Raw genomic sequence first — 21529 nt, forward strand, 5'->3', positions numbered from 1 at the left:
CACAATTGACGCCTAGAATTTTGTTTATTTTTGCGATTTGAAAGTTTTTGTGAAACAGGCAAGGAATAAAGAAAACTATGTCAGTTCTTTCCAGCTGAAATTTGTAGCTTGTAGTTTCGTTGTAGTTTTATAATTTGCCTCATTGTAAAAAGAAAAAATCACAGAATTTGTAAATAAATAGTTGTTAAAAGGCTTTTATAAATTAGACGAAAAATGTGTATAGGCAACCGTTAAAAAGGCAAACACAATTAAAATTAATAAATAAATATATTCAAACAAATAGTTCACACCAACGCCACAAGGCCATCGCCCATTAAAACCATATACCAGAATAATCTTTTTAGCTTTCAGTACACAAACCGGCTCGCTTTATTGCCTTGGCCCCAAACTGGGTTTACATACACCATATATTATATATGATATCGGCTCTGTATGCATACATATGCCGCCTATGGGCGCATTTTTTGCCAACTTCTTCAACAATTTTTCAAATGTCAAAAATGTTTTTCAATTTTTAAATACATATATATCGTTAAATTTACGTATTTTAAATGGAGTATCAATATCTTGAAATCTATATTTTACAATTGATATTGATTAATTTAAAACTGACGATAATAACTTCATCTTTCGTAAATTTAAATTATGAAATATTTGTATATAATATTTTCGAACTTGAAGCATAATTTGTATGGTACAAAAATATTTAATTCTTTTCATTTACTTAAGAGTTTTTCGTTTTATTTATGCGGTGTGTATTCCAACGTTCTAAAAATACTATTCGTACTTTCTTATATTTTATGCCAATTAACTTTATACATATGTATTGTTTGTATTGTTAATTAATTAACTTTAAGTGTTTCGTATTGTTCAATATATACAATAGAGTATGGGCATTATAAAATGAATACATATATAGGTATGTAAAGGATGGTAAAAGCTTACATAGGTGAAGTAAACCATGGACAATGCTAGTCTAAATAACCTTGAAATATTCCGGGTTCGGCAAGATAACAACATTTACTATTCTTACATACGCATGCATGTATCCATTAGATAAGCTCAATTGGTTGGCGATTACGATCATGTGACAAGTCCAAAACTTATGGAAAACTAACAGCTATATGTACTCTATAGATAATATGAATCGCTTTGTTTATGTATATGTAACAGGGTTCTATTGCAGATAAACCTCCTGGACTACCTCATGGTGCTCTTGGTGTTGTGGATCGGTATCCTGCAGATCCTCCTGCAAATCCATCTGATGATGCTGATGCTGCAGATGGTGATGATGGTGTTGTTGCTGCTGCTGCTGCTGTTGTTGATGTTGCTGCTGTTGTTGATGGTGGTGTTGATCCTCGATGACAACACCCTCGCTGCCATCATACTCAATCAATTGATCATCCGCTTCCGCTTGCTGATGATGATCTATGATAATGTGCTCCTCCTCCACCAAATGGTGTTCATGCTGATATTCGTGCTGTTGCTGCTGCTGTTGCCAACGCAGCGGTGGCGGCGATGTTGACGCCGCCAAATGCTGCACTGGCTCATGCATGCTTGTCGAGCTGGTTGATCCGCCAGCTGCGGCTGTGGTTGTTGTCTGATAGACGGTTTGCTGATTCCTAACAATATGACCGGCGGCAGTGACATTGGTTACGCTGGCGCGCTGATTGGTGCGCGTCAAGGTAACTGTCACCTCAGAGCCAAGGCCAGCAAAGGAGACAGATGGTGTGGTTGCCACATTGGTGGCACCTCCTGCAGATGCAGCTGATGTTCCCGCTGCTCCTGCTGCTGCTGCTGCTGCTGTGGCTCTGGCCTGGAGTATCTTGCGTGTGGGCAACTGTGATGCGCTGGCTGTGGAGGTTGTTGATGTTGTTGCTGCTGCTGATGCGCCCGATTGGGGCACATAGTTAATGAGCAGTACTCGCTCCCCACTGGTTGTTTGTGCAGCATGGCCGCGCAAGACGCGACGTTGCAGCGCTCCACCAGTTCCAGTTCCAGTTGCAGTTGCAGATGTTGCTGCATTACTGCTGCTGCTGTTCACTGTTGTTGCTGCGCTGCTGCGTTCGCTTGCGTTGTTGTTATTGCTGTTGTTGGTGCATTTACCATTGTTGCCGCTGTGCTGCTGCGCTGTCTGCCCACCGCCCCCGAAGCCTCCGCCTCCTCCAGGGCCGCTGGTCATATCGTTGGCTCATCATTACGTATTATTACCGCCTTTCAAAATGAAAACCTTCTTTACCAAAATGTTCTTATTGTTGCCCTAATTTCATTGATTGTTCATGAATGATACGGTTGTTTGTTGGATTGGTTGTTTGGTTGGTTGATGCATGATTTGCGATATTTAAACATATTTTAATTATTATTTTTTTTATAGATTAGAGTTGGTGAGTTAACAACGAGGCAGCGAAAAGAGAGAAGACAAGATAAAAAACGATTTGTTAATGACTTGGTTATGGATCCAATGTGAGATTATGTTATGAAAGTGCAAGGGCGACATAAAATAGCTCCGAAAAATAAATCATTGCACGATCTTCAACTTTATGTTGGGTTAGATATGTGTCTCTAGTTTTCTGTTTGATATTGGATTTCTTTAGTCATTTGATTATGTGTTAGTCAGTCATTCTAAGTACTTTGTTATTGACAACCTTTTGAACAGGCTTCTATATTTATATTTGCCTAAGGAGCTCGAGTTATTTCATAAGACCTGGGGTGTTAGGGTGTCGAGTTGTTGTGAGTTTCATGTTGATGCGTTGAGTGCGATGTCAAAAACTTTAGTTCAAGGTGTGAAAATATATTAAAGCATGTTAGATTTTTGGTAGAACACACACATACATATGTAATGACAATAGCAACACATGTTATTGATGAAAGATTGAGCAACAAATTTGTGAATTTGAGTAGTTTGTTAAATACAGTTGTCAAGCAAAGTTAATAAACAAATTTATAGCGAAATGAAATAATTATATATTAGCAAAAACGGAAATAGTCGGAAATTATATAAATATTCTATTGTTTAAATGTGGGCTAAAAAATAAAAGATCCAACACCAAATATGGAACAAAAATTTTGTACATTTTTTTTTTTCAAACAGCTTTTGGTTTATTCATGTATATTTGTTTTAAATAAAATTTCATTTTATTTAAGTCATAAGAGTTAAGGTATTTTTTAGACAGGCCAAATATTTGCTGAATTCAAAGACGAAAATTAAATAAAAATTGATATCATTTTTGTTTCGTATCATTTCTAAGTAAAAATCAAAGCAAATATATGACCTAATCCAAAAAAGGCGACTTAATTAAAAAAAATTTGCAACTATTAAGATTAAAAAATAATTATGTAAATATAAAGAGCTTTTTTGTATATTAAATTTATAGTGTATAGTGTACAAAATATTGTACAGTGTAGCACCAAAGATATTTTGGTCTAAGAGCGGAGAAAATAAGAGAAACTAAAGCTTATAGATAGCTGCTTGGTTAGAGCAGAGTTAAGGCAGAAGTACAGGTCCAAGTGGACAGCATTAACTCAATATATAGATCTTATATCCGTCAGGACAAACTACAATTGAACCTCACTTTGCTTTAGATAATTTTAGCTAAACATATTTAAGACAATCTACACAATGCAAAAGTCATGTAATTATTTACAAAACAATTGCTTACAATTGACCCGACTTTCGGGCACGTACACAATAACACTACACTGATCAGATATTAAGTTTGACTAGCTTGCCTAGTCTGTCCAATTAAGACTACATACACATTACATGGGTTGGGAGGGGGCGTGGGACATGTCAAACTACAGCACATTACATAGTCCAATAACCATAGCGCGTTCTTAAATAATAACTAAGTATTGCAGAACAAAATATTTATAGCCAAATCAATATTTAAAGTTAACAAGATTGTACAACAAATTGGGTTATAAAAACTAAAGGCACTTCGATATGCAGAGCAAACCTGTGACTACTACTACATGACAACTAACCCCAGTTCGGGGATTGAAAACATTTGCAAATCATACACAAAAAATATGTTCTCTATCAGAACCTGAACCAGATACTAAACTTGAGCTTTAAACCTTAATCAACAATTTCAGTTGTATACGAGATGGTGACAACTTATTGGAAACGGAATCGGAATCGGAACCGGAACCTGATTTTAGTTTATATCTGATTGATCTGATCGTGCCCAGATTTAAAATAGTTGTCTAGGCACAGTTTACCTTCACACATAGTTTGCTCCACATATCCGAGTGTAGATGGTATATATTTTACTACACACATTCCGGGAAGAGTTAAGCATATTGGAGAACCAAGTCAGGGATTGGGTTTATAATAAAGGGGGTCTATGATTCGGTTCGATTCGTCAGAGCTGTACGTGCTACTCAAAGCGTCTGTGGTGGTTGTGTTGTTTGTTGTTGTTGTTGTTGCTGCTGCTGCTGTTGCTGCTGCTGTTGTTGTTGTGATTGTTGTTGCTGTTGAAAATCAGTCATATTCACCTGATTCAAATTGCCAATTATCTGATGACCCTGCAACGTTTGCACCTGGGCAATAGATAACGGCGTACCGCTCTCACTACCATCTGACTGGGCCACCAGCTGCTGTTGCTGCTGCTGCTGCTGATTGTTCGCCTGTTGCTGGGCGGCCGCCTGGGCACTGGTTGTCGGCGTTGTCATGTTGCCAGACGAATCGATGATCTGGTGATGCTGCAATGGCTGTTGCTGTTGCACCTGAACCTGCTGCACCTGCTGCTGTTGCACTTGGCCCCCGGCCGTGGTGGTTACTGTCATTGTTTGTTGCTGTTGCTGCTGCTGTTGTTGTTGCTGCTGCTGCTGCTGCTGCTGCTGTTGTGCATCGGGATCCTTTTTGACTTGTACGCTCTGCATCGGATGAAGCGACTGCACCGTCTGCACTTGGGGCACAACTCCGCTGGAGCTCAGCGCTCCGCTGCCGCCAGACTGCGACTGCACAGAGCCGGGTGTGCTGCCGCCAGGTTTCTTGCCGCTGGGTGCTGCAAAGTATTTGGAAGATGAGTATCAGAATTGTGGCCAAGCAACGTGTGTAAAGACATTTTCAACGGATACGTTAGGGCGACACCAACTTGGTCAGAAGTCAAAGCAACTGAAACAACAACCTGACTAAAAACAACGACAGCAGATATTGAAGGAGCGATGTGAAAGAGTTATGAGTGTGTGTGTGTGCCTCGAGTGTTTGTGTGTGTACGTGTACGTGTGTGTGTGTGTAATATAGTCTAACAAGAAGATTAGTAAATAATGAGTAAGATTAATAAGTGAAGAAATTTTAAAACAATAGTTACGAGTGTGCCTAATTTATTACAACAAAAAATAGTTAAACGAAAAAATTAATAAACAAAAGAAACAAACAAACAAATATTAAAGTCAAACAGAAATATAAAACCGAAAGTTCAAAATTAAATTTTAAAATAAAAATCAAACATTAAAAAACATAGTAAGTTCTATACAGACTAGAATCACAAGCTCAAGATTTAAACGTATTTTAGAATAGTTAAAAATCAAAGTACAGTATTTTCTTGCAAAGCAAATAAAAACAAGAACAAAAACAAAGTGCACACAAAACGAGAGTCGATCGAATGGGATAAATGAATATTAACTAATTGCCGCAGCGTCAAAATTAATTGCAAAAAATTTTGGTTACATAAAAATGATATACGTATATATTTATTAAACAATTTATAATATATGTTAATATATATTATTTAAAAAGAAACTTAAAGTCAATTTCCTTCTTTTAAGCCACAAAGAAAGCTTACAATTAAAAATTATTTGTTAATGGTTTTTGTTCCTTTTTTACATCTTACAAATATAACGCGACATAATTGATTTTTTTTTTTTGTTTTGTTTGAAGTAAAATTGTTTGAGTATTCACCGTTATATGCAAGAAAATACTGCATAATTATTAACTTTTCCTTTGTTATTATTTGTTAAAATGTTTAAAGCGAAATTATGAGACTTACAACAAAAATTATACAAAATGAAATAAGCATTCATTTGTTGACGGATGTTTTTTGTTATTTACAAACATTGTGTATGTGTGTGTGTGCTTGTGTGTGTGTAAGTGTATGTGCAGGAGGTGTTGTGTTACATGTATGTGTATGTGAGTGGATGGGTGTTAAGGTGGAATGATTAGGCGGCCGGCATTGGGCGGCGGCGTCGCTATTATTGGGGCTGCTGCTGCTGCTGCGGCAGAAATACTTGATCGCCCACAATATGTATAACATTTTGCATGCCCTGCTGTTGCTGCGCAGCGGCGCCGCTGCTGCCGCTGCCGCCACCGCCCTCATGCTTGACATTGACGCCCATGAGATGCGTTTGACCACCACCCGCTCCGCTTAGTGTTGATGTGTTTAAGTGTTGCTGTTGTTGTTGTTGCTGCTGTTGCTGCTGCTGTTGTTGTTGTTGTTGCTGCTGCTGCTGTTGTTGTTGTTGTTGTTGTTGTTGTTGTTGTTGCTGCTGCTGCGGTGTTTGGTGGTGCTGCTGTTGCAGTTGCTGCTGTGGCAGCACAGTACTGGCCATAATAGTGTTACTGGTGGGCGTGGACGTGGATACGACCCTCGGTAAGTGCGTTACACTGCCACGAACTGGCGTCTCCGTTGCCGATGGTGTTCCCGTTGCACTGGTGTCGCCCACGGTTGTGTTATTCAGCTCACCGCTGGTGTCTAGTGTGGTATCATTACCGGACTTACTTTTCTTCTCCTTTTTGATGCCCGGCTTGGCAAAGTGCCGCAGCTCGAGATGGCGACGCAGATTGCGCGATTGACGTATAACGGCATAGCAAATGGGGCAAGTAGCAGGTTGTTCCGATTGTGAGCGTGACCGAGGCTCTGTACAGAAAATTAAAATAAAAATAAAAAAAAGTGTTACAGTCGTACCTTAAAGGCCACCATCATCAAATGACTCACTTTCTGTCCCAGGCGGATGTTTAGTGCGTTTGGCCTTTGGCGTGGCGGTACTGCCGCTGGCGCCGGGCGTTACGGTTGTTCCAGACGCAGTTGTTATTTCGCCAGTGGCCGCATTTGCCGATGTCACGGGTATCATATTGTTGGGGTCCATTGTGACAATTGTCTCAACCTTTTGTCCTTCGCTCTTGATGATCGGTGTGCTGGTTAACAGTTGCGTTTCGGCGCCATTTTCGTCCAGAACCTGCTGTTGCTGCACCACTTGCTGCTGCTGCTGTGCGGCCAACTGAGAGGATGTCGGTGTGCCCATAATCGTGTCCATGCCTTCAATTTTAGGTACCTTCGGTGCCGATGCTGTTCATGAGAGAAAGGAGAGTTCACGTTACAACCGGACTGCCAACTGATCGCGAGCTGACACTTACGTGACATTTTCTTGACGCGCGGCTTTCGCTTGCGTGCCGGCAAAAAACTCTGGATTACCGCCTGATCGTGTTTGGATGCGTCTGCTGTCACAATCGTTTGCTGGTGTCCGGCTGCATTCGTTTGTGTGGTTGCCTGCAGAATCTGTCCCTGATGGTGTATATCCTCCACAACCTGTGCGTGCACAGTTTGCTGCGGTGCCGTTGCAATAGTTGCTATCAATTGATCCTGATCATGGTGCTGGGGTATCATATGCTGCAGTTGTATCGAGTGCGTTGTGTAGTCATCCTTAGTCACTGTCTGCGGTGCCAGGCCCTGGATATTGAGGCACTGCGCCGCCTGCAGCAGCGATGGCAGCTGCGCATGATCGACGCTTACCTCGCCCCGATAGACGAACTCCAGCAGTGCCTCCAAATCGTTGGCATTGACGCCGGCCAACATCACCACTGGATGTTTGCATGGCGTGTTCTAAACAAAAGTATACAGATCTTATGATTTTACGGGATATACAAGTGTGCATAAGACAATTGTTGCACATCTGTCAGATGTGACTCAGTAATGAATTTTATTCTTACACTCTAATTTTCTAATTTTGTACCAATAATATTTAAACTTGGAATGCGAACAAAACACAAGCTAAAACAGTTCGTATGAACATCAAACATAAGCACACCCAAATAAGTAATGTTTACTCTGTGCGTATTTCATGTTAGAAATTTTCTGGTGGGCAACTGATTTCTCTAGCAATATATACCGTTGTATTTGGCGCTCCAAATACACTTGCCGGTTGCGGAACGCGCGCGCTCATTCAACGCTGCTGCTCCGGCGTGCGTTAATTCAAAACAGAGACAAAAGAATTGGCCATCAAGTGAGACCATCAAAACAAACGGATAAATGGTCGACAAACTCACACATTCGCATAAGCAAAGCAAAACGAAACGAAACACAAACAGAGAAACACGTACATGCACACGCACAAGCACAAGCACACGCACACAGAGACAAACACATACTCTCATCACAATAAACCGGCTTTGCGTTGTGCGCGCTCTGCATTTCTGCAGCAGGATTGGAGATGCTGACAGAGCCCATAACCGCTGCGCCGCGCTGCTCAAGAAAGAGCACCCCGCTCGCTCGCACGCTCACAACATGCCACGAATTTAATTAGCAGGCAAGCAAAAAGTCTGCGGCATTCAGAGGCCCGCTTAAAGCGGTGAGCGACAGTTTACCACTCGCCGGCAGCAGCGTTGCGCTGCCAGCGCCTCTCGCCCAATCTCTTTAAATGTCATCCAGCGCTTGCCGCGCTCCGTCGCACTCAAACCCGCACAAGGGCCGCGTACCGCACGCTCTTTGAACTCTACATTCCCTTCAGCTTGACTGGCTGGCTGGCTGGCTGACTGGCTGGCTGGCTGCCTGCGTGTTGGTCTACCTACTTCTGCTGCTGACGTCGCACTCGCCATTGCTGACGCTCATCGATTTTTTCAGAGTGGTTGCTTTTCACTGCTTGCACTTTGTGAGGGAGCGGGAGCAACAAAGAGCATTGTCTACGTGTTTAGCGTGTGTGTGTGAGTGTAACGAGATCAGTATATGTACGAGTACATCTTGTGGCTGCGACTCTTGCAGAGTTCACATATAAAACCAATTTTTGACATTTCCCGCGACCGACTCTGAGCGACGTTTTTAAAAATTACGCTCTGTTTACTTTTTGAACGGGGGAGCGAACGTAAAGCCGATGCCTACGTCAGGTGTTCTACACTCTGCTCCGCTCTGTTTTGGTCATTTGACATGTGGACGCAGAAACAATAACAATGAATATCTGATTGGCGCTGATCTACAGTGCAAGTTCTTCAACGTACAATGCAAGTAATTTAGTAGAAAGAAAAGAAAGAAAAAAGAAGAAAAATACAACAATTCAAGCAATGAAATACTGCACTGAAATAAGTACAGTACAGCACATGAAATTGAAAATGTTAAAATGTAGCAACAAAAATAAAACCCAAATCAAAAAGCAAATGAGATTCACATAAGCGCATACATACGTGTGTACGTATATAGAGACATGTGTATGTACATAAATGTGTTGATATATAATTTTGATATGAGCTGTCTACGATGTACAGTGAAGCTTCAATATAACAAACTCAATACGATTTTGAAACTTATGAGTGTGTTCGTAGTTAAACTACGAGGCAAATGCATTTTTTAGTATCATCTATTAATAATTAAAATAGTACTTTTATCATTTCTTTTCCTGCTGCTGCTTCCCTTTTAATATGTCCCCATAGCCGATATCAACTGTACATTAAGCATACACACACACACACACTTGCTCGCATAAGCAAAAAGAGGTCGCGCTCGTGTGCACCCAACAACAGCAACAACAACCTTAGCAGCCAGAGCCAGTCAGGCAGCCCCGTTGCTTGGCGCTCTCGTTTGCGCTCGCTCTAACACACTTAACAGTTGGCGCAACTTTTGCTCCCCCTCCCTAACCAAAGCGCTTACTCTCGCACTCTCTCTCACATTCTCTCTTTCTCTCTCGCTCTTTGACACTCATAAAAGCTCATACATTTTTATAATAAACAAGTTGATAAGCAACACAGGACACGGGGCAAGGGGGGCGGACACAATATGGCAACGTCAGCGTTAGCGCAAAAGAGTACGCAACTCATTCAACTCAATTGACAATTGAAAACTTACACGGAAATCTCTGGCAAACTAAAATGACGAGAAAGTAGGAGACGACACCGATGGTTCATGCTGCTGCTGAGCATAGGCCCAGAGCGGCCCAAGTGTGTGTTTAAGCCAGGAGCAGAGCGCGAGTGCATACTTTTCTAAATCGCACACACACGCACACAGATACGCACACAAACACATTGAGTTGGGGAGCCAAAACTGCTACACAGAAACACATACACTAGCACGCACAAACACATATTAACCTATTTGGCAAGTCGAACGACGACTTTGATTTCTCTGTTTACAAACTGTACGCGCACAAAACACATGCCAGAAGAACGTTGTTGAGGTTATGTTTGACAAAAGCTCTCGCCGCGCACTCACCTTTAGCAAGTCCAATAGAAATGGAGAAGCCGCACAGAGCACGATTTTGTGGGCTGGGAAACTGCGTCCGCCGGCTGCCAGTGTGCAATCGACGAGGTCTCCATGGCACCGCAACAATTGTATGGCTGATACCAGAGATGTGCCATAATCGCCCCAGGTGAGCGAGTACAGTGAATTCATTGGCAACGACATTAGGGCTGTCGTGTCCAAATCCAACAGTTGTTCTCCAGCGTTGTAATTGTATTGATTGCTGTTTGTGGCTAACACGACGAGGCTGTTATTCTTGCAACGGTCTAACAAGAAATTTCATCTAAATGGCAGCTTCAAATGATGATGCTGCTCCACTGCTCCACGTCCACGAGCTTTCACGAAGACTGAATGGCGCGCTGCGTCTTATCGTTGCCCCCTGAAAGAAAAGAGTAAAGAGCATAAGCAGATGGCAAGCAAACAACACATAAGTCATGTGCTCTCGCTCTCTCGCGAGAAAAATTTTTATATACATGTGATTCCAAACGTGTTTGTGTGTGTGTGTGTGTGTGTGTGTGTGTGGGAGGGGAGGGGGATGACTGGCGCATGAGCTCCACGCGCACACCTCACTCCCTCTCCCAAACACTGTGAGCGCGCGAGAGCGAGACAACAAGAGAGCAAGTTTTACAGCTCGTATATGAAATGTGGGCCGCCCGCCCGCCCCCCACAGACCAATGGTCGAACGTATGGAAATGCATGACTTTAGACATGGAAAAAAACACACAGCTAACACGAACTGGCAGCAAATACAAAAATATTCTTTAAATAAAAAACCACAAAAAAAGCGCGCCATCACCACACATTATCAGTCACATTCAGCAATATTCATATATTGTTCGAGTCTCCAATTTATTCTTCTTTTTTTTTCATTTTTTTTTTTTTTGTCTGTCTCTGTACAGTTAACGCCACGCATTTTGCGTTTACCTATGCGTTTGTTTTATAACTACAATTTCATTCACTTTTGTGTTGTTATTTTGTTTGTTTACACGCCGTCGCTCCCGGAGCGAACAATTTTATGCATGTTGAAATTATCTTCTCACCGGAGCGCAAAGAAAAATCTGCTGGCTGCTATTTTATACTCGGTTTGCTTTCCCTTCTTGATTGCCGCTCACGGTTGGTAGCTCTGGCTCTTGGTTTTCTTTTTGCTGCTGCTGCTGCTCGCCAGCGTTGAATAACTCGAACTGAGCTCTGAGTATTCGATCGAATTACGTTCTGCCAGCGCGGCGCGGTCGCGTCGTATGACGAGTTTTAGTCTCTATACGGAGAAAATTTCTGATCATGCGCGCATAACCGCTTTTTGGTGGTGGTTACACGTTTGTGTGTGTGTGCTGAGTATGAACGTATCTATGTGTGTACGCGTATGTGTGTTAGTGACACTGTTGCTGCGGTGAGCGCATGAGAGTGAGAGAGATGGCTGGCAGTGTGCGCTCTTGAAAGTACAGTTTACTAGCAGCATTGCCAGATGTGAATAAATTTAAGTGAAACGCAAATGAAAGAGCATTTCAGTAAGCCAAATAATCTTGTAAAAGAAATAAATTAAAAAAAAAAAAAAAAGATATATATAGGCTGTAAAAGTATGTTTCAATTATGATTTGTCAATAAAAGAAAATATCAATAAGGTCATATTAAATAGGTTGTAGCTGCATCAGTTTTATTATTTATTTATTACTAAGTCCTGCTTATACTAATATCCTCCTATTAAAAGATCCTGATAAAAGCCGGCTCGCTCTTACGATTGCTTTATCAGCTGTGCATTCGAATACTCTTTGAGCAACAATTTCAGCCAATCACCTGTTATTTTTGACATGCATCCCAGAGACAGCTCGACCCTATTTTTATGCAGATCAAGTCCCGCTTAAGAGCAGAATCGAGCAACGTGTTGTTTTGGATTCGCTGCCGGCGGGGAGAGTAATAATGCCAGGGAGAGTTCTATCCATGGCGCGTCCAATACTCTGAGAAGTAGTAAATTAAGTGAGCAGCGTGTGAGTAGAGCCGAAAAAAACGACGCAAGATTACAAATTTTCTCTGTTTTGATTTTGATGCTGCTGCTGCTTCAGCTGGACACGAGAAATGTTACCGCCGCTTTAAAAGTCCAATCAGCATTAAAGCAGTGAGCGTATTTCAAAGCTGGCAATACTGAGCGAATAGCATTGGGTGGGCTAAGGTGGTTAGAGAAGCATGGGGAGCGACAGCGTAACAGTGCACAGTAGACCGCAATGCATAAGAGCTGCAGTGATGTTTAAATATGTATGTGTTAAGAGCTACAGTCGAATGACTCTTTCACCACTGTGCGATTGGCTGGCTGCCTGAAATTTGAACGGCACGACATTGCTTGGCCTCGCAACAACCTCGTCTCTGTCGCACCACCCCCCTCTGACAACCTTATCATTGTTTTTGTTCTTGTTTCATTTGTCGAAGTCTATTTAAAAAAACGAAAACATGCTAAAATTTGTTCAAACCGTATACGCAAACAGATTTGAACATATACACATACACACGTACATCTGTATGTATTTGCACGAACAATTCCACATGTATTTGTATGGGTATAAATAATTATGTACGCATGTATGTATGTATGTACGTATGTATGTCAAATATTTGTTTGCCATTTTACACATTTGAATATTGTATGCATTCGTTTAGCTTTTGGGTAAGGGTACAATCAAATTATAGACCCATTTTTAGCCAACATTTCACTTAATAATATACATATGTATGTATTTTGTTTTACTTTTCCGCAACAGTACAAAGCATGTCCGCGTTTCGAATGTCGTCGCAATAATAAACTCATTTTAACATACAAATTTTAACCTGTGACTGCTGCAGAGTGGCGGCGGCAGCAGATTCCCTCTCCTGCTCTGCTGCTGCTGCTGCTGCAATTGCCGAGATACAAACGGAGAGGTTTGACACAGTTGAGAGGAGAGGCCAGTGTCTGGCGCGCGTACTCCAAGAAATTTTGAAAGGCAGACCAAATACTATCCAAGAGTTTTTGTCTTTCATTATTTTGCTTTCCCATAATGCCACTATGTGTGTGTGCGCGTGTGAGTGCGCACTCAGCGAGCCACACACGTACACACACACACACAGACAACACTCCCGAGACGTTGAGAGAGGGGAAAGAGTCCAGTGGCGCAAATGCTCTGTTATTGTATACAATGTCCACAATTGAAAATCTTTTAAATTTACAAAAACTAGTGATAGTAGACGGAAAAGTGTATTAAAAGATCTATTCCATATTAGCTGGATAATTCCTTCTAAGATGTTCAACAAATTAAAAATACCGGCCAATATAATTATAATAAATATAAGGGCGAGCATAAGCATATAGTATGCTTGCAAGTATTCATTGGGAAATTATTAACATTTTGTGCGAGAATTTAAGGGAATAAAACAATAAATGGATTTTGAATAAGATTTTTTATAAACTAAGAACTGATCTAGTTTAGTTAGTCAACCAATGGTAACAATTTATCATCATATTATTTTAAAAACTGCTTATTAGTATAAATTTCTTATAGGCATTTTGAGAATGTGAACAGGAAAAGTGCCGGATCCGGATCGTATAGATTCACCTCACTCACCTGTTGTTGTCGTTGGCAACTACTTGCTCGGATTGCACCAGGCAACTGTCTGGTAACCAATCGTGTTGCCTGTAGATTCCTCATAGGCAAACACGCAGCTCTTGTTGACAATAACCGACAGTCGCACCTTGGCAATCAGTTGCAGGGGACGTATGACAGGCGTTGGTTGTATGATGACAATGTGGGAGGCGTGGTAGAGCAACGGATCGCCGGGATAGACCAAGAAGTCGGCACCAAACGCATCGCCACAGGTGACAAACTTGCCGCGCTTCCAAAGATCATGGAAAACCCGATACTTAAGCGAGCTGGTATCGTAAACTGGAGCAGTGCAGAGCTGAGAGGCTGTAAACACAGACAAAAGACGTAAGTATAAAGTATAATAAATCAGCAATTAAGGTGTTTCAGGTACCCACAGTGATATTCCATGTGCGAGCAGGGCAGCTCCACGAGGGCGTTCTGACGATCAAATTCAAAATTGTTGGCAACTTCATTGAGCACATCTCTGCCCGTTAGTGCAGCAGCTGGTGGGAAGAGATGAAGAATTATTCGGTTGTTATTGTATTAACTTATGGGTGGACTATAAGATTATCGCACTCACCCTCATCGGGTTTTCCTTGCTTTATCAACTTGTTGCGTTTGCCGATTATAATTTTGTCCACATGGCGTCTGGTTTCGCGCAGCTTTTCCGTCTTTAAGGCATCTCTCTGTGCCATTAAACGGGACTCAACGTCCCTTTGATAGGCCTGCAACATATCTTGAGTTGGAGGCTTTGTTAAAGCTTCAGCTTTGCTGACCAGAATGGCAAGGCCTTCATCTACGAGCAACTGTGTCTCGTATTTAGTCAGCTCCAAGGGCAGGGCTAAATGATTACCCATGTGATTATAAGAATCGATTTCGACTAGGAATACGCTCTTACCCGCTTCACTCGAGCTCCATCCTTTGGTGCTGGCCGTGCCCACAAGAGCTCCCATTATGCGGTATTTCGTGCGCAGTTCCATATAATCTAATGTACCTCGTGTTAATATTATCTTCTTCACAGTGGATTTAACTTACCGTTCACATCGAAAACATATCCGGTGCCATTTAGCAATGTTAAATACATTTTCATTTATATTTTCCTTTTTATAACAAAACCCATATGATTTTGGCATCGGCGGACTTAACAGTTTTCAAACTGTTATTAACAGCGTAGACGTATTTTCTAGAAATGAAAATGTTTTCGGGTTGCAAAAAGAAAAAAATAAAATAATATGTTATTGTATGCTGTGCGAGCAGACAAGAAATTTCTAAGCAAGATTTTAAGAAGGGCATGTTAACAAAATAGGGAAATTCGATTTAAATTTGAATTTAACAGATGCTTAAATGTCTTGGACAGTGCCATAACATAGGGCGATTATCGATAACTCCGATGAGCTAGCTCTGCATGCCCTTAACAACACTGTTGGCTACAATTTGGTGCTTAACAACACTATAAATTGAATGCTAGTTTTATTGTTGTTATTATCTCCGAAGCGTTTTGTTAACTTTTTCAGCTTATGCATTATTAAAACGCGAGTGTTGCAATAATTTCCAAATGCTTTTACATAATTAACTGAGCAAATGCGGTAAAAATGTAGTCATTTTCTCATCAAGTGCGTGCGAATTTGCAAAGCGTATGGCAAAAACTAAGCAAAACGACGAAGACACCACCCACAAAACATACAAATTGAACATTTGCGTTTTGTTTCTTCGCTCAATCAGTTCCTATTAGCGCAATTGGCGTGTCGTTAGACTAAAGTTGCGTAAATAGCACACTGATTGTGCGTTATTTGTGGAGCCGCAATTAACTAAACATTACGTGCAGTGAGTACCAGCAAGCAACGAATACCGCGTATTGTTCAGCGGTCTCGCGGGGCTCGAAGTGTTCGTGTGTGTGCGTGTGTGTTTGTGTGTGCGTGTGCCTAGCTCCCACCGGGGGCGCAGTTGCTAATGTTGTTTATTTATTTATGTTTGTCTATTGTTGGTGTCTATTTAACAAATCCATATGTGTTATAACTGTTAATGCTCACACATTATCCAACCACGCGATTCGAATTATCTAAATCGGCTACCTCCAGCCTTTAAGTAAATTTATGTTCTAATCATAAAAAGTACTAGCGAAAAATCATTCTGGGTTCAGCTTACGATTTGCATGCATATGGGTCAGATCTGTACAGCTGCATGACTAATAATATTCACTGTGCTTTTTACAGTCCGATATTTATATATATTAGTGCCGCCTAGATTTCCGTAAAGGCTTATTACAATAATTATCAGTCGATATATAATTGTGTACACAGTGTGTTTTTGCTCATTAACGAGTATATTAGCTCATTTACTTATACGTTTTTCGTCTATCTTTTAGCTGACGGAGAACCCACCGACGATCGAACGGCCGACCAGACAATAATAAAAACAACAATAGGAACAGATACAAAGCATTTGGCGCTTGGCCATGTAAATAGATTTTATTTTTATTTTTTTTATTTCGCACACATAATATATACACTATTAGATGCAGCAATATATTATACAACTTTTGTTGTTTTTGCAGGTCATGTGGCGAGAACTGCGACAGCTGCCACACAAAAGACGTTAATAACGACGTACACGGCTGAGGGTAAGCCAACAGAAACGACAAGCACAACATTAGAAGACTTTCCATACTTGTTAAACGCTTCAACCTTCGCCCACCCACTGGCTAAAATGGGCGGTATACAGCCCCCATATATTGCCGCCTGTATTAGTCATAGAAACGTGGTATGAAAATGAGGACTACTGCGGCGATAGCCAACAGTTCAATTGAGGCAACGATGAGGCGACGAATTGCACAACAAAGCCGAGCAACAATATTGAAACTGGTAAATGTTGCGATTTTGTTAAAGCCAAAAATACATCTGCATGCTAGAACGGTCTGCGGCTTTTCATATTGAATTTAAAAATGTTTAAGTTTGTTTTGCTAAGTTCTTCATAAAATGAGTCTACGTATGTTTCTATCATTAATGAAGTCTCTTCTAATTGCAGGCAATATAACTTAAGGCGTTGGCTGCCTCATAAATGGTTCAAAAGCGATACTTCTAAAAAGGCTGCAATGCAATTTGGTATGTTAGACTAACTATCTGTACCATTGGATAGTATTATAGTATTCCACCCATTTCTTGCAGTCTAAACGACAAACGACGAAAGACCAAGGCAACGTGCAGTCATCAACATGTTCAAGATTCGACAACGCAATTGCATGCTAATTGCCACGGTGCTTATACTGGTGCCATGCATTGTGATATTGATGGTATTGGGCCCGGAACTATCCACCGAACAGTCGCTGACGCAACGGCTGGCCGAGTGTCACATGCGTTTGCAGTACCTGGAGTCCATGTATCGAGCACGGCAGGAGGATGTCTCACTGCTCTCACAGTACTTGGGTCAGCTGCAGTACAACAATGGGAGCAATGTGACAAATGTTAGTCCACCGCCACAGCCGGTGGCCAATTTGCTGGACGCGCTTAGTCCAGAGGCACGTCAATTGCTGCGCAATGCATCACATGTGTCGAGATCGGGCGCCGCTGGGTCGTCCCGTGGCTATGTGCCCATGCAAAATATACGTCTCCCGAATGCCTATCACTTTCTGCCACATCTACTGGACGATGCTGGCTCCTTGCGGCCGGCCTATTTGTTGAGCAAAGGACGCACAGATGTTAGCATTGTGCTGGGCGTGCCCACCGTACGACGCGAGAAGCAGTCGTATCTGCTCGCCACGCTGCACAATCTAATTGAGAACATGAACGATGAGGAACAGAATGAGACACTTATCATTGTTTACATTGGCGAAACGGATTTGGATGCTGTCCAGCTGATAGCCAAGCAAATTGAGACAAGCTTTGAGGCGCATGTGGAAAGCGGACTAATAGACATAATAGCGCCAGCGCCTAGTTACTATCCAAACTTTGAGCGATTGCGTATTACATTAAACGATCCATTGGAGCGCGTGAAATGGCGTAGCAAACAGAATCTTGATTTTGCCTATCTTATGGCCTATGCGCACTCAAAGGGCACTTTCTATGTACAGCTGGAAGATGATATATTAACTAAGCGACAGTTTATAACCACCATGAAGAAATTTGCACTTATTAAGAGCGCCTTGACAAAGCCAGACCAGCCTGCCTGGTTTGTTTTGGACTTTTGTCAACTTGGCTTTATTGGCAAAATGTTTAAAAGCGCTGAGCTGCCCTATCTAATTACATACTTTCAAATGTTCTACAATGATAAGCCTGTCGACTGGCTGCTTACCTATTTCATTGAGTCAAAAGTATGTCGCACGGACAAGGATCAGAAGCATTGCAATTTGGAGAAGGCCAAATATTGGCAGCACTTTCGTAAATCCCTTTTCCAGCACATCGGAACCAGTTCCTCGCTCAAGGGCAAAGTACAAAAGCTTAAGGACAAACAATTTGGCAGCAAGGTTCCATCTTACTATGCACACATGAATAATCCTCCGGCGGTGGTCAAGTCGAATATAGCGCCATATAAAAACTATTTGCTGAAGCGCGCCTATCGCGGAGAAACATATTTTTGGGGTCTATTGCCACAGCCCGGTGACTTGGTGCAGTTCACCTTTGAGCAGCCAACTCTGCTACGTCGCTATCTATTTCGCAGTGGCAATTCGGAGCATCCTTCGGATCGTTTCTACAACACCACCGTGGAGCTGCTCCCGGCCGATAGTCTTAGCGAGAATTCATCCGTTTGGAGTACGTACAATACAACAACGGACGGTTATCTGGTGGTGGGTGCATTTGATGGCCTAGGCGTAGCCGAGGGCCTGCTCGATCCCAAGATTGGTGCCATTAAGGAGCTGCGTCTTCACGTGCACAGCGACAGTGAGAACTGGGCGCTGCTTAGCGAAATTGAGCTTCAAGAGATGGACAACAGCGCCAGCAACGCGGAAGCAAATGCCGCCAAGCCGCGATTTATCGCAGTCAGCTGATTGCTGCATCGCCATCGGCAGCAACAGGATGATTACAGAGGAGATCCAACCAAACATTGATGTTTTTCCTAATCTATTCATCTATATGTCTCTGTGTGTATATGTTTGTATATTTTTTGAGCGCTACTTTTAAAGCCTATCGTCTAAATGTGTAAATAACTAACCTCAAGGTATAATTATAAAGTTTAACTGTAACTATTTATAATTGTAAAGCACAGTTTACACGTGTATCAGATGCTTAAATATTTGTACAACATTTATATTATTTGTGCTGAAACAAACTACTCATTATAATTTAAAAGTGGAAGCAACGTACATTATTTTTGCTAATATCTGTCACGTGCGAATCGAATTGTAACTAATACTATATTTATACGTGCACGATTATTGTGTCGAATCGAATATTGAATACTGAAGTCTACTTATGAATGCATTGAATTGAACAACTTGTAAAATCCATATACGTCATCAAGTTCATCAACAATTGAACAGCCATATTTATAAAAAGAAAACCCAACCTGATCGTGATCTTGTGAATATGCTAGAGCGCACGACTTTCATTCTATACCCGCATTATCCATATAAGATCCAAGTGCCCCTCCAAATTCATGTTGTATAAGAAAAATGTTTATGAATAGTTGTGCTGTGTAACTGAGCGCTCTGAAATCATTCTCTTTATTGAACTATGTTTTATTTTGTTATTTACTGTGCATTTCTAAGTATTTATTTTAAGTGTTATCCTTATCAATTGGCCACTTTCTCGAATTGAAACATTCCAGTCAATTTTGCTGCTATTTTTGTTGCTGAATTTTAAACACATCATTTATTATTAATACGAATCTCGAAACGAATCCAGTTCTCAACGGAACAGAAATTGTCAATCAAATATATTTATTTATTGTTAAATCATTATCATTGTTAATTTATGAATTTTTCATTTTAGCTACAGTTACATGCGTATTGCAGCATCTAAACAAAAGCCATAACAAGCGAATAAGTGTGTAATATTATTAAATAATCTTCAAAGCATATTCAACAAGAAATGCATTACGACGACCATTTTTAGCAATGTTGCTTTTTACTGTGATTTGTTAATAATTTTTGCGTAAACACCTACAAACGAAATTAAATATAAATTAAAATGTTTGATAACATTTGCTGATCGTCGACTTAACAAGAGTCAACTTTTTATACAACAAATATGATAACAATAACAATTTGATAATTGTAATTATATTAAGCAACAATTGGAAGAATTGCCAAATTTATTTTAGCGTATAAAAATTGAAGAGTAAATATTGATACTTGGTTCCTGTTGAATAGCATATATTATTAATAATAGTGGCATATTCTAATATATATTTGGAAAATTGCTCTCTAATTGGTGCTTCAGAATCTTATTCGATTAATCGAAATTCGTTAAAGTATTTTTAAAATGATTTCATGCCCAAAAACAAACGAACAAATATTGTAGACTGCTTTGCTAAAACGTTATAGAAATCTGATGTCACATTGAATATTTCGTTTGCCTAATTTTAAATATATTATATACATATAAATACATATATATATATTTTTTATATATACATGTTCCATGTACGTACTTCTAATTCCACAATAATAATTTTGCACACAATTGGAAAAGTTTGCTTGTTTTAAACTTTGCAATTACAATAGACCCTAATGTTGAGACAGAGTTGGAATAAACCTAATGCAAACAACTAGCTAAATATATGTATATAAAGCGTATCCCGGACACAAGCTGCAAGAATTGTTTGTGGTCAATTTGCGTTTATCCTTAACAAGAAATCCTTTGAAAATTATATAAAACAGCTGAAATGCACGCTTGTTAAACCTAAATGAAGCATGCGTGCAATTCGTGTGCTAACTTAATAAATCAAACCAAAATAAAAATAAAAAAAAACATTTAAACAAAAGTGATTTGCTTTTAGCGTGTTGAAGCTTGTTAAAGCCCGACAATTGCCAATTATATAATATCTCTTGACACCTCTGAAGAGGCATTCATTTCATTGCTAAAGAAATTCATAAATTCAATCAATCTGAAATAATTATTTTAATTAAACTATTCAAGTTTTATTAGTTGTTGAATTGCCGCGTCGAAACAAAATTTGAATTTCCCTTTTATTACATTCATTATATTAAAATGAATTGAATTCAAATAAGCTTTAAGTGCGAACCCGCATTATCTTTATGAATCGACTTGGTTACGAATCGATAAATAGTTGAATTTGCTGTTAATCAGAAGTAAAAATATTTGTAATAAATCAGATTTATATAGCAAAAATAACTATCAACTATTTATCGATCCGTTAGAAAATATTTTCAGCACAATTTGGCCATTCGTTTCGCCTTTTGAGCCCAACTAAATAAAATCTCCGTCAAGTGCAGCAAAGTGGTTGAAAATTGAATTGTGCAACTTTTAAAGTTTACAATGGACACAATTGTTATGAGTGGGTTCTTTGAATGGGACTGCGGTTTCGCCA

General features: G+C 40.4%; 4 protein-coding genes across 10 annotated transcripts; 1 reads left to right on the forward strand and 3 right to left on the reverse strand.

The window, feature by feature from the left end:
- Positions 1-106: 106 nt before the first annotated feature.
- LOC6624394 (probable nuclear hormone receptor HR38) lies at positions 107-2182 on the reverse strand. Its single transcript, XM_002047862.4, has one exon. The coding sequence runs from the start codon at positions 2180-2182 to the stop codon at positions 1178-1180; it is 1005 nt and encodes a 334-aa protein (XP_002047898.1). The 3' UTR covers positions 107-1177.
- On the reverse strand, positions 2120-10608 carry Trl (Trithorax-like). 4 transcript variants are annotated; one of them, XM_032434843.2, is made up of 7 exons: positions 10416-10608; positions 7358-7823; positions 6939-7289; positions 6652-6860; positions 6267-6315; positions 4498-5009; positions 2120-2260 (listed from the first exon to the last, which is right to left on the reverse strand). In XM_032434843.2, the coding sequence occupies exons 1-7, from the start codon at positions 10605-10607 to the stop codon at positions 2198-2200; spliced, it is 1842 nt and encodes a 613-aa protein (XP_032290734.1). In that variant the 5' UTR covers position 10608; the 3' UTR covers positions 2120-2197. The 4 variants fall into 4 exon arrangements, with proteins under 4 accessions (XP_032290734.1, XP_032290731.1, XP_032290733.1 ...); XM_032434840.2 differs by lacking the exon at positions 6267-6315 and having other exon boundaries at positions 6723-6860; XM_032434842.2 differs by lacking the exon at positions 2120-2260 and having other exon boundaries at positions 3087-5009.
- Positions 10609-12062: 1454 nt separating this feature from the next.
- Positions 12063-15219, reverse strand: Tsen34 (tRNA splicing endonuclease subunit 34). The gene is made up of 6 exons (XM_070208295.1): positions 15080-15219; positions 14943-15029; positions 14625-14885; positions 14440-14547; positions 14027-14368; positions 12063-12394 (listed from the first exon to the last, which is right to left on the reverse strand). The coding sequence occupies exons 1-5, from the start codon at positions 15132-15134 to the stop codon at positions 14046-14048; spliced, it is 834 nt and encodes a 277-aa protein (XP_070064396.1). The 5' UTR covers positions 15135-15219; the 3' UTR covers positions 12063-12394; positions 14027-14045.
- On the forward strand, positions 14250-20345 carry Mgat4a (alpha-1,3-mannosyl-glycoprotein 4-beta-N-acetylglucosaminyltransferase a). Of its 4 annotated transcripts, none has more exons than XM_002047865.4 (5): positions 14250-14389; positions 16410-16501; positions 16599-16905; positions 17069-17145; positions 17209-20345. In XM_002047865.4, exon 5 carries the CDS (start codon positions 17256-17258, stop codon positions 19023-19025), a length of 1770 nt encoding a protein of 589 aa, XP_002047901.1. In that variant the 5' UTR covers positions 14250-14389; positions 16410-16501; positions 16599-16905; positions 17069-17145; positions 17209-17255; the 3' UTR covers positions 19026-20345. The 4 variants fall into 4 exon arrangements, with proteins under 4 accessions (XP_002047901.1, XP_015031416.1, XP_032290735.1 ...); XM_015175930.3 differs by lacking the exon at positions 14250-14389 and adding an exon at positions 15509-15868; XM_070208294.1 differs by lacking the exon at positions 14250-14389 and adding an exon at positions 15510-15630.
- Positions 20346-21529: the final 1184 nt, after the last annotated feature.

The sequence above is a fragment of the Drosophila virilis genome, chromosome 3, assembly GCF_030788295.1.
Source record: "Drosophila virilis strain 15010-1051.87 chromosome 3, Dvir_AGI_RSII-ME, whole genome shotgun sequence".
NCBI lineage: Eukaryota > Metazoa > Arthropoda > Insecta > Diptera > Drosophilidae > Drosophila > Drosophila virilis.